Source organism: Bombina bombina, chromosome 11 (genome assembly GCF_027579735.1).
Source record: "Bombina bombina isolate aBomBom1 chromosome 11, aBomBom1.pri, whole genome shotgun sequence".
Taxonomy (NCBI): domain Eukaryota; kingdom Metazoa; phylum Chordata; class Amphibia; order Anura; family Bombinatoridae; genus Bombina; species Bombina bombina.
The window spans coordinates 58,568,417-58,581,416 of record NC_069509.1 but is presented as its reverse complement, the minus strand read 5'-3'; the positions used below and the strand labels follow the sequence as shown (position 1 = coordinate 58,581,416).

The following is a 13,000-nucleotide window of genomic DNA, read 5'->3' as shown; positions in this document are numbered from 1 at the left end:
CGCGTGGAAAAAGCTTACTTATAGCGCAATTATTGCGCAAGCGGGAGTTCTAAATAGCACTCCACTCGTAATCTAGCCTAACATGTTTATTTATGCACAAATTAAAACAAATTGCAATACATTTTTATTGTTTCTTGCTATTACCCCTGAATATTGTGTTTTTTATTCCAACTGCCCTCAGAGAGGTTAAAGTGCAAGATCCAGAATCCTGACATTGCTACATACAACATGCAAGAGCTTGTCCATTTCTGTCACTTATTGACCACAGCAAAGGAAATAAGATAACCTATTAATAAGACTTTATAAGGGGTGTGTCCCTGGGCAGCAAAACAATGCACATTTTGCTAACAAAGGATACCAAGAGAATGAAGCAAATTTAATTTCTATTTAACAATAGAAGGAAATGATGAAGTTTTTTTTTTTTTTAATGAAATGCTCTGATGAATCATTGAAGTTGCAGTTTGACTATGGCAGTGATGGTGAACCTTGGCACTCCATATGTTTCAGAACTACATTTCCCATGATGCTCAACTGGACTGCAGAGGGCCTAAGCATCATGGGAAATGTAGTTCTGAAACATCTGCTAAGGTTGGCCATCAATGAACTATGGTGTCCATTAAAGGGACACTGAACCCAAATGGTTTCTTTTGTAATTCAGAAAGAGCATGCAATTTTAAGCAACTTTCTAATTTGCTCCTATTATCAATTTTCTTAATTCTCTTGCTATCTTTATTTAAAAAAGAAGGCATCTAAGCTTTTTTTGGTTTCAGTACTCTGGACAGCACTTTTTTTATTGGTGGATGAATTTATCCACCAATCAGCAAGGACAACCCAGGTTGTTCACCAAAAATGGGCCGGCATCTAAACTTACATTCATGCATTTCAAATAAAGATACCAGGAGAATGAAGAAAATTTGATAATAGGAGTAAATTAGAAAGTTGCTTAAAATTTCATGCTCAATATGAATCACGAAAGAAAAAATTTGGGTACAGTGTCCCTTTAATTGTTTATATGCACTGTTGAATCTAATCAGTAGCGGATCTACTCAACAGAGGGCCTTGGGAAAAAAAAAATGTGGGGCCCCTAAGAGGTAATTCAGTAATAAGCAATAGCAATATTTGGATGGATACATAGATTGTACACATTATGCACACATCTATATTGTATAGATTGGCTGTTATGGCCCCCAGCTGCAACAATGGTAGCTCTTCCCCTGAATCTAATGTCCCTTTAACTAATGTTTTATTTTAAAGCACCAGGAGTGATGCATAGGCTAATCAGGCAGTGGAGGATTTGTATATCTTTGTTTGCTTTCTGAGGATTTTCTTTGTATCTCTTCTTGCAGCTGATGGGACTAACACGTTTAAACATCACCGTCGCACTCCCTCCTCATCCAGCGCCCTAACCTTTTCTCCCCGGGATGACGATGATATTATGGTAAGGAAAAATAAGTGACGCCATGGTGCTATTCTATATGACTTTCCTACTTAAAAATAGTAATACAGTTATAAATCCACAAATCCGTAATTCCAAAATCCAAACTTTTTTAAGTAATATTTTTTTTAAATATAACATTATCAAAAATTCCTATTTTCCCTGCAAATAATAGTCTATATTTAAAAACAACACATATTCCCTTTCTGATTACAGTGCTGTACTATCTCTCTGAGGATATAATGTACACAAAGGTATTAAAAATGATTTAAACCTACCTCTAGGTTACATGTATAAGCTGTATTATGACATGTAAATATTACCTAAATTACATCAGATTTTGTTTACACTTGGTTCCATCTCCTCTCCAAAACTGCCCCATTTTAAAGACGCAATATTCCAAAATACAAACTATTCCGAAATCCAAACCTTTTCTGATCCCAAGCAATTTGGATAAAGGGTTTTCTACTTGTAATAAATACAGGGGGGGAAAATGCTGCAAATATTGTATGAAAAAGTAGAATAAAAATGTAAAAAAAGGAAAAATACCGGAATTAATTTCTAATGTCTAATAATTTGTTTAAACAGCTATGCTGCATTACTTTCAAGTGTTTCAACATTTAGGACTGATGTTTCTTTAAACTTATAGTTGCCATCGTACATTTGTGTAATAATACAATTCTCTAACAAATCAGAGCATTTAATACTGTTATATAAATAAATAAATAAAAGAGTACTGTATACTAAACCCACATTTTTTTTCTTTCATGATTCAGATAGAGCAGCAATTTTAAGCAGCTTTTTAATTTACTCCTATTTTCATTTTTTTCTTCATTATCTTGGTATCTTTATTTAATAAAGCAGGAATCTAAGCTAAGGAGCCGGACTATTTTTTATTCAGCACCCTGGATAACGCTTGCTGATTGGTGGCTAAATTTAAGCCACCAATCGGCAAGCGCAACCCAGGTGCTAAACCAAAAATGGGCCGGCTCCTAAGCTTACATTCTTGCTTTTCAAATAAAGATAGCAAGATAATGAAGAAAAATTGATAATAGGAGTAAATTAGAAAGCTGCTTAAAATTGCATGCTCTATCTGAATCGTGAAAGAAAAAATTTGGGTTTAGTATAACTCTTAAAGGGAGACTTATTTTTTGTGTAAATAAATTGAGATTTGTTCCTTAGGGAAGCAGCTTAGATTTTCAAATTGCTGCTAATTCTGTGCTCCTTCCCTCTTCTTCCTACCGTCTTCTGTCACTCTGTTCTCCATTTTTTTATCCTCCTAGAATATTTCCCTCCTCTCTGCATTCCCTTTTGCTGTCACCTCTGAGCGTTTCCTCACACTCCCTATTTTACCATATCTCTTTATAAGTATCCTTTCTTTTATCTCCTCTAATAGAACCCTCATTACAGAGTCCCATGCTTCTCATTTTTTACCTCTTAAACTCTGTGGGCCAGATTACAAGTGGCCCGTTAACAGTTACGCTTGAGCCATAAGGGGTTTATCGCTGCTGTTTGCGCGCGCCGGTTTTTCAGCTCGTAATACAAGTTGAAAGTTAACTGTTTTGAAAAACAAAAAAGTGTCACAAAACACATCCATGTGTGCGCACATATGTATTTACAGACATATATACACATAAAAAAAACATTAATATATATATATATATATATATATATATATATATATATATATATATATATATATATATATATACACACACACACACACATATATATATATATATACACACACACACACATATATATATATATATATATATATATATATATATACACACACACACACATATATATATATATATATATATATATATATATATACACACACACACATATATATATATATATATATATATATATATATATATATATATATATGTGTGTGTGTGTGTGTGTATTGGAGCCCTATGCAGTTAAGTAGATGAAGACATGTAAAAACATATTTATGCAATATTCATATTTAATAAAGTGTTCTACTGTGTATTTTCTGTAAATATTTCACATTCCAATGTTCTTCATATAGGTATTAATATATATTTGTGCAAAAGTGCAATCGGGTTTGTGCGCGAGTGTGGTGTTAAAGTTTTTTCCCCACTTGCTCCATTGACTTCTATGGTGGAATAGGTTATCGTGCGTGTCGGGTTTGCTGTTTACGCGTGTTGGGTTAGTGTGTGAAAACAGTTTACTTTCAACTCATAATATGAGCGCAGCGCACGCAAAAAACTCTTTTCCCTCTCCACTCTTTGTGACTCACCTTCCCTACTCTCTCTTTTTACCCTTCTTTTTCTATCTATTTGCCCCTCTGTAAGTCCCTTATCCTTGTCATATGGATATATGTGATATATGTGTAAGTGAATGTGTGTCCATCTCTCCACTAAATATATTGCTGTCACTTCTGATTGAGTCAGTAAATCCCCCTCCTCTCTGCGTATCCCCCCCTCCGCTACCTTCTCTCATCTCGAGCAGGAAGCAGCTTAGCACACTGAATTGAATAGGAGGAAGTGTCCACATATACACGGCAAGCTGAGCTGGCAGGGGTTAGAGCGAGAGTAGAGAAGCTCACACTCGCTATTTACTTGAAGGGAGCAGTCAGAAAACATGTAACCCCAGCATCTTTAAATCAATGCGAGGTACTACAAAGCAAGCAGTGTGCCCAGCTTATAGTTAGGTGCGCTGAGAGCCAATCAGTGATGAACAAGGAGCGGCACAAAGTACTCTGGGATTCTTGACTACCAGCCTGCCCTGGATTCTGGAGGAACCGTCTTAAATCTGTGCTTTTCAACATTAATTTGACTTCCATATTGATCTACTGATTTTGTTACTGTATGAAGCTGATGGAGCCATGTTTATAAAGCTTTTCATATCTTTTGGTGGGTGTTTTCTAGCCTCCGATTAGCACTCCCAGACGCTCGGACTCGGCTATTTCAGTACGCTCCCTGCATTCCGAATCCAACATGTCCTTACGCTCCACCTTCTCACTCCATGAGGAAGAGGAAGAGCCGGTAAGGGAAAAAAGCTTAAAGATGTCACAGAGTTGCAGACTTCTGTAAGTAGTCACTATCCCCATATCTAGAACCAGCAGAAATACTAGAAATAGTTTCTATGCGTAATCCGGATGTTCTATACTGTACCCCACAGATAGCTCTAACTACACTGTGTGTTCCATGTTTTTACATAGATTATCTGAAGATTAGATTATATTTACCCTGCTGGCTTGCAGCCATTAGATTAGATTTACCCTGCTGGCTTGCAGCCATTAGATTATATTTACCCTGCTGGCTTGCAGCCATTAGATTATATTTACCCTGCTGGCTTGCAGCCATTAGATTATATTTACCCTGCTGGCTTGCAGCCATTAGATTATATTTACCCTGCTGGCTTGCAGCCATTAGATTAGATTTACCCTGCTGGCTTGCAGCTTTTCTGAGATTGAAGCAGTATTTTGTTATGAATTTGCTATAAAGTAAAACATTATGGGGATTACACAGACCAGAGCCCCCCACCCCCACCCGACAGAATACACGAATGCCAATGGCGTATAGAGATATTTAGTGATATGATGAATCATGGGTTCTAATCAATCTGAAATTGCTACTTACACCTCTCTTATGTTAATTCAGGATCCTTTAGTGTTTGCTGAACAACCATCAGTGAAGCTCTGTTGCCAACTGTGCTGTAGTGTTTTTAAAGACCCCGTTATCACTACTTGTGGGGTAAGTAGTCAGACACAATCCTTTATAATGCTGCAAAGATACATTATGGAAACCTTGCCGTTATTCACTAAACGGACTGTATAATGTAAAATTGTTTTTTTCCTTAAAGGGACAGTCAAGTCCAAAAAAACTTTCATGATTCAAATAGGGCATGTAATTTTAAACAACTTTCCAATTTACTTTTATCAACAATTTTGCTTTGTTCTCTTGTATTCTTAGTTGAAAGCGAAACCTAGGAGGTTCATATACTAATTTCTTAGACCTTGAAGGCCGCCTCTAATCTGAATGTATTTTGTCAGTTTTTCACCACCAGAGGGCATTAGTTTGTGTGTATATAGATAACATTGAGCTCACGCACATAAATTTACATAGGAGTGAGCACTGATTGGCTAAAATGCAAGTCTGTCAGAAGAACTAAAATAAGGGGGCAGTTTGCAGAGGCTTAGATACAAGGTAATCACAGAGGTAAAAAGTGTATTATTATAACAGTGTTGGTTATGCAAAACTGGGGAATTGGTAAAAAAGGGATTATCTATCTTTTTAAGCAACAAAAATTCTGGTGTTGACTGTCCCTTTAATGTGTTTCCAATTACTTGCAGTACCAGCTGCAGAGTATAAAATGTATGTAAATGATCATTTTATTACTTATCTCTCCTAACCCTCAATAGGAGTGTAGGTTATTCTGCTGGCTATGTTTACACAGCTTTTCTATGGCCAATACTTAAGTATAGAAACTTTCAGTATAGGTAGGGATACTAAGGCAAAATCAGCTATTTCAAAAGCTGAAATAAAGGTAAATCTGCTATTTGTAAACAATTTCATATAATCCAGCAGGTAAAATAAATAATTGGGAACAAATTAAAGGGGAGAACAATTGAGGGTACACTGTCCCTTTAAGTATAATGTTTCATGTTTTAATTTGATAAAATAAAAACGTACAGTAGCCTTCCTTCAGGCTGTATGTTCTGTACACAGCTTTGCACTATGCGGCCAAAAACAGACGGTATCGGCTGAGCAGTGCACCTGTTCTATGCACATGGAGCAAGGCTGTATTAATTTGCAAAATGTATGAAGAACAGGTTCAGATGACTCATCTAAAATGGTTTTGCTGATTTATTCTATCAAAAACGCTAGGATTTAGCAGCACTAAAAATAAATGGGACCTTCAGTCATTAGTTTAAAATATGGTTTTGTTAAATGTACCTTTTCTTTGCTGCGGCCTTCTTGCTAAACTAGGTGACATTTCCACCTATTAGCCAATAGCCATGCTAGCCATCGGCACAGTACTGTACGACTAGCACTGCTATTGGCTGAGAGGTGGAAACATCACCTCATTGAAAAAAAAGAGTATTTTAGTGCTGGTAAATCCTAGCGTTTTTTTTTAAATTGTAGGATTTATCATCATTTTAGACATTCATGGCAAAGCATACAATTTTAAACAACTTTCCAATTTATTATTATTATTCTTTATTTATAAAGCGCCAACAGATTCCGCAGCGCTGTTCATAGGTAACAAAGATAAAAGGACAGTACAATATGAGACACCAGACAAAATTTAACAAACAAATACAGGAGGAATTGGGAGCCCTGTTCCCATGGGAACTTACAATCTAAATGGGTAGGAGGGTGAAGAACAGGAGGTGGGGACTGCAAAGGTGGGAATGATGTTAGTGTTAATTTACTTCTATTATTTAATTTGCTTCCTTCTCTTGTTATCCTTTGCTGAAAGGTTTATCTAGGAAAGCTCTGGAGCAGCAAAGAACCTAGATTCTAGCTGCTGATTGGTGGCTGCATTTATATACTGATTGTGATTGGCTCACCCATGTGTTCTGTTAGAAACCAGTAGTGCATTGCTGCTCCTTCAACAAATGATACCAAGAGGATGAAGGAAATTAGATAATAGAAGTAATTTGGAAAGTTGTTTAAAATTGTATTCTCTATCTGAATCATAAAAACAAAACAAAAGTTTCACGTCCCTTTAAGCTATATTTAGTGAATATTAAATTTCACTGTTTGTTGTACAAATTATAAGAAATCAATTTATGTTAAATTATGCAATTAATTTGTGCTCTGGATAGCTTAAAGTGAATGTAAATTTTGATGCTAAAGTGCCTGGTTTTTAAAAATTTGATTAAAAACAGGGGCACTTTAATTGATCAAAATTTACATTTCACTCCTGTTGTGAAAAAAAAAAAACTTCCCTTTTAATCTTCACACCCGCTGCATCGCTTCCTCCACCCATCGCAAAGCCTCTTCCTGGGTCTAAAATGAGGAATTCGTCTTCCTCCAATCATGGCATTGAATCAGACACCGATTCCCCCTGGGGGGAAGCCGTGATTGGAGGATGACCTATCCATCATTTCGGACGTAACAAAATGGCTTGCAAAGACCGGAGGAAGCTGGAACTGCTGTGAAGATTAAAAGGTAAGTATTTCTTCACAACAGGAGTGAAATGTAAATTTTGATGAATTAAAGTGCCCCTGTTTTTAATCAAATTTTTAAAAACCGGGCACTTTAGCATCAAAATTTACATTCACTTTAAGTATTATTAATAATGCAAATTGTTTTTTTTTTTTTTTTTGTTTTTTTTTAAATAATTTTTATTGAGGTATTTTGAAGGGCATACATCAATTATGTAAATACATTTTTGCACTACATGTTACATACGATAAAGGCTTCAATGTTCCTGGAGTAGCAAAATAAACACATAAGAAATTAGAAAAAAAGAACAACAGGTTACATACCATGTAGACATTGTATATAGAGGATGCCCAGCACTAAGAGACCTTCTAAAAGCATTAAGGTAAAGGAAGGCGAATATAGGCCAAAAAGGCCATCTTTGGATCTCATCATTATACCTCGGTTTTATAACATTTAAAATGTAGAATGGAATATATTAAATGTGCTATAACAAAATCAAAACCAAAACCCCCCTAATAATAATAAGTAGGAACCATATGAGAGCCTTCTGACCCACACATCAAGGTATTAACTGCTATATATCTGGTCTTAAAAAGGTCCCTGATATATGTTGAAGGACTAAAAAACTCAGCAGGTACAATTCAAGCAGACTTACTAGTCTGATCAAAATAGGTGGGTTCCGTATTATGGTGCAATAAGGAGTAGAAGGGATACTAAGGGGGTGATGGAAGGTGCGGTATAGGCAAGAGAAACCGCTTTTTTAATTCTCCTAGAACTAGGAGACATATTATGGAGTAGTAGGGGGGGGAGGTGGTAAGATAAATACAATGAATGGAGTATATGCCAAAGGAGACTTTCAAGGGGTAGGGCATCAATTATATAGTGTTACTATGTTGAGGAGGAGGACAAGTGAAACTGTAAGGAAGACAGGGTGTGTATAGAGATTATAGACTCAACTAGCTAGTGTTATTGATCAGTCCTGCTGATCTAAATAAAGTATGTAAAGTCAGTAGCTTGGTATTAAGAGTAAATACTAAGAGATTAAGTAGGTTGTGGTAATTCTTTTGCATCTAGGGTGAAAAAAGTACTACTAGGGATGCTGCACAATAGACAATTGGTTAGCCTATGTACACTAAATATAGACATCATTAAACTTTGGAGGGATCAGAGTTGTTGCCACTGTGAAGCGAGATTAAAACATGCTGAAATTCTTTTTATTTTTTTTATTTTTTTGTTCTGGGAGTTAGTCTGATAGGGTGCAAAATGATAAGTTAAACTTAGTGAGGGAGGGGAAGGGTGTGTAGATCATTCTAAGATACTAAGATATTGCTTGATATTGGGGAGATATAGTTACATACATATAGTATCTTCACCTGTTTAGTATAAAAGTACGGTTGTAGCAACATTGCTTCTATTGGAGTACGGGATAGGGGCATAAATCTGCTTTTATGGCAATAGTATGTCTTAGCAACCATGTTAGTTGGATATGGGCCCTATATCCAGCAATAAGCTATTGTGTCAAATTTAATTACCTCCTTCCCATATGTAAAATAGATAGGCAGCTACCAGTTTCGCAACATGTCAGAACAATGTAAACTTATATGAGTATAGAAAAGAAAAGTAAACATACTCAGAATAGTGTTATGAAAGGCAATACATGTGATGGTAAAAACATGCCACACATCAACAGCAAACAGTATGAAACAATCAACTGGGTTATGATAGCAGAGGATAACATTTGAACCCCAAAACTGGCCAACCCCAAAAGTTAGTGAGATACACTGGGAAAGTTCTCTGTATGTGTCCATGGTCCCTCTAATTGGCTTGCAGCCTGTGTGCGAAACAAAGCAATGGACCGGTATGTTATAAGAGAGAACATTTTACCCAACTCCAGAACGCAAAGCTAGGGAGAAAGCTGTGCTGCAGATCTGGCAATAGAAATCTCTGCAGTGATTAATGTGTCCCCCGGGGTCCCAGTGCACAGCCACAAAGTCTATTTTCCCCATCATGCTAGATCGCAAACCTGGGTGTTCACTGTCAGTATGCTGCACTATGTTTGTTACCAGCTTCATAGGGTCAATGACCCGACTGACCGGGTGGTGAGAAGCGCCTTTGTTTTGAAAGCTACTTGTAGGTATCAGTGTGGGAGCCATCCAGACTTGCTTGTAGTCGTCGGAGATCTGTGAATCTATTAAGTCTATCTGGGTGACACAGGCATCGGGCTGCAGATGTAGATCTCTTACTTCTTCGTTACAAGATGGAGCTGTACTGTGCGAGATATCATCGAGCCGACATCTGAGTCCCAGAGTGCTATCCTCTGCATACTCTATCTGCCTGGGGTTTGACTGAGTAAGCTGAGTTGTGCAAAAGTCACTCGTACCTAGCGCAGCGTTTAGGGTCTTGTGAAAAGCTTTGCGGTGACTTGCCAGCATGCGAGCCAATTCCCTTAGGATGTATCCAACGTCCATCTTGTACTCCCCGCCGTGGCAAAAGCTTATTTAACGTCCGTTAGAGGAGTGATGAGGTGAATGCGCCTATAGAGGTGAGGGATAACAGCGACTTTGAGAACCCAGGAATTCTCTATCAGTAGGCAAGCTCCATGCGTAAGGGTCTGTAGATAAAATGGCTGCGTCTACCACATGGCAAAGGCATAAGGTGAAAGCCTTGCACGCATCTTCAGTAGATGGCTGTCTTCGACGCTCCGTGTACCCCTAAGTGTCTGTAGGCTTTGGGATGATGTTGTAGACTCATAGCTGTAAGGTATTTTAGGTTTTTTTGGCCCATAAGTCAGGAGCTCTGTTCAGTTGCGACTGTTCTCCTTGGCGGTTAGCTCCGCCCCCCGCAAATTGTTTTTTAATGGTCAAACTCCAGCCATCACTTTCCTCATTTGGAGGAGCCAATGCAGTTTGATGATCACAGGGCTTGCCACTGTCAATGTGTTAGCAAAATCTTTGTTATTTGTATACCAAAAGAATAAAGCAAAAATTATAACAGAAGTGAATTGGAAAGTTGTTTAAAATTGCATGCCCTGTCTGATTCATGATAGAAAAAAAATGTTTCATGTCCCTTCAAATGGACATGAAACCCAACATTTTCCTTTCATGATTTAGATGGAGAATAGAATTTTAAACAACTTTCCACTTTACTTCTGTTATAAAATCGGCTTCATTCTCTTGACAATGACGATATATATATATATATATATATATATATGTGTGTGTGTGCGCAACCACTAATATTTTTTTTATTTAAAGGGACATAAAACCTAAATATTTTCTTTCATGGTTCAGATAGAGAATACAATTTTGAACAATTTTCCAATTTACTTCTATTATCAATTTCTTGATATTCTGCAAGAGCAGCAATGCTTTTCTGGCAGCCAGCTGAACACATCTGTAAGCCAATAAGAAGAGGCATTTATGTGCAGCCACCAATCAGCAGCCAGCTCATGAGCCTACCTAGGGAAGTTTTTCAACAAAGGATACTGAGAGAACAAAACAAATTAAATAATAGAAGTAAATTTGAAAGTTGTTTAAAGGGGCAATAAACCTACATAATAATGTTATATAATTCTGCGCATTGTGCAGAATTATGTAACATTAATTTAGTGCCAACTTTATACTTCTACTTTATACACTACCAGACCAGAGTGGGAGCGAGCTACATTGAGTTTAAAGGCGCGATCGGGCCGGCTGTGACAAGACAGCGTGCCCCGATGCGCTTCTGAAAAGACCAGCGTCGTTCTACAAAATTCTACTTTGGCATAAAAAATCTTTCAAATACTTTGAAGTATAAAGTTGGCACTAAATGAATGTTATATAATTCTGCACTATGTGCAGAATGATATAACATTATTGTGTAGGTTTACTGCCCCTTTAAGATTGCCTGCTGCATCTGAATCATGAAAGAACATTTTTGGATTTCATGTCCCTTTAAAGCCTTTCTTTTTTTCATCTTCTGCTCTCTCCCTGTCTCGTTTTCTCTTCTTCTCACTCTCCCTTACCCTCTATTTTTCTCTCCCTCTATCTCTGGCCCTGAAATTCAAAGATTCTCCAGCTTGGAGAGGAATTATAGTTCAGACTTCACAGAGGCTGAACTCACTGAATTTTCTAAAGAAAAAGGGCGGAACTCTCCAGCACCGCGAGATCTCTCTCATTTATGTATGTGAAGCACTGGCAGAGAAAAGCCCAGTGCAATATAGCGCTGCATGATATGAGAGTTTTGTTACACTTTGTGTTTTGTATTTTTTATTACTTTACATTTCAGATTGGGTTCTTTCAGTATTATTGCATTTAAACTTTGTACTTTCTCATTTGTATTTTAATACATTTAAATTTTGATCTAGCAATGCTTGTACACATTCTGATTATGCTTTGAACGTTTCTGTGTTACTTTAATAACTTAGAATCATACTTTGTATAAAATTTACTTGCACTCTGTATTTCCCCCATTTATCAACTGACTGTTTCAGAAAGTGGAAGGGACAGGGCAGGCAGTTCCCTGGGCAGAACAGGGGATTTCCCAGGATATGTCTGAAGCTCTCTCGCAAGTCTTGTGAAATTTTCTAAGCATTTTAACCCCTTAGTGACCACAGCACTTTTCAATTCTCTTACCGTTTGGGACCAAGGCTATTTTTAAATTTTTGCGGTGTTTGTTTAGCTGTAATTTTCCCCTTACTCATTTACTGTACCCACACATATATTATATACCGTTTTTCTCGCCATTAAATGGACTTTCTAAAGATACCATTATTTTCATCATATCTTATAATTTACTATAAAAGAAATAAAATATGAGGAAATAATGGGAAAAAAAACACAATTTTTCTAACTTTGACCTCAAAATCTGTTACACATCTACAAACACCCATGCTAAATAGTTTCTGAATTTTGTCCTGAGTTTAGAAATACCCAATGTTTACATGTTCTTTGCTTTTTTTGCAAGTTATAGGGCAATAAATACAAGTAGCACTGTGCAATTTCCAAACCATTTTCCCCCCCAAATTGGCAATAGTTACATTGTAACACTGATATCTTTCAGGAACCCCTGAATATTCCTTGACATGTATATATTGTTTTTTTAGTAGACAACCCAAATTATTGTTCTAGGCCCATTTTGGTATATTTCATGCCACCGTTTCACCGCCAAATGCGATCAAATAAAAAAGATTGTTAACTTTTTCACAAGGTTTCTCAATGAAATTATTTAGAAACAGCTTGTGCAATTATGGCACAAATGGTTGTAAATGCTTCTCTGGGATCTCTTTTGTTCAGAAATAGCAGACATATATGGCTTTGGCATTGCTTTTTGGTAATTAGAAGGCTGCTAAATGCCGCTGCGCACCACACTTGTATTATGCCCAGCAGTGAAAGGTTAATTGGGTAACTTGTAGGTAGCCGATGCAGAGAGGGCC

General features: G+C 36.9%; 1 protein-coding gene across 3 annotated transcripts in view; it reads left to right on the top strand.

Moving 5' to 3' along the window:
* TRAF7 (TNF receptor associated factor 7) overlaps positions 1-13,000 on the top strand; it is a 123,630-nt gene that overhangs the window by 47,979 nt on the left and 62,651 nt on the right. For all 3 annotated transcript variants that reach the window (XM_053694417.1, XM_053694419.1, XM_053694418.1), the window contains exons 4-6: positions 1,347-1,438; positions 4,339-4,455; positions 5,074-5,166. In XM_053694417.1, coding sequence (XP_053550392.1) covers positions 1,347-1,438; positions 4,339-4,455; positions 5,074-5,166 — 302 coding nt within the window. The remainder of the gene's footprint in view (positions 1-1,346; positions 1,439-4,338; positions 4,456-5,073; positions 5,167-13,000) is intronic.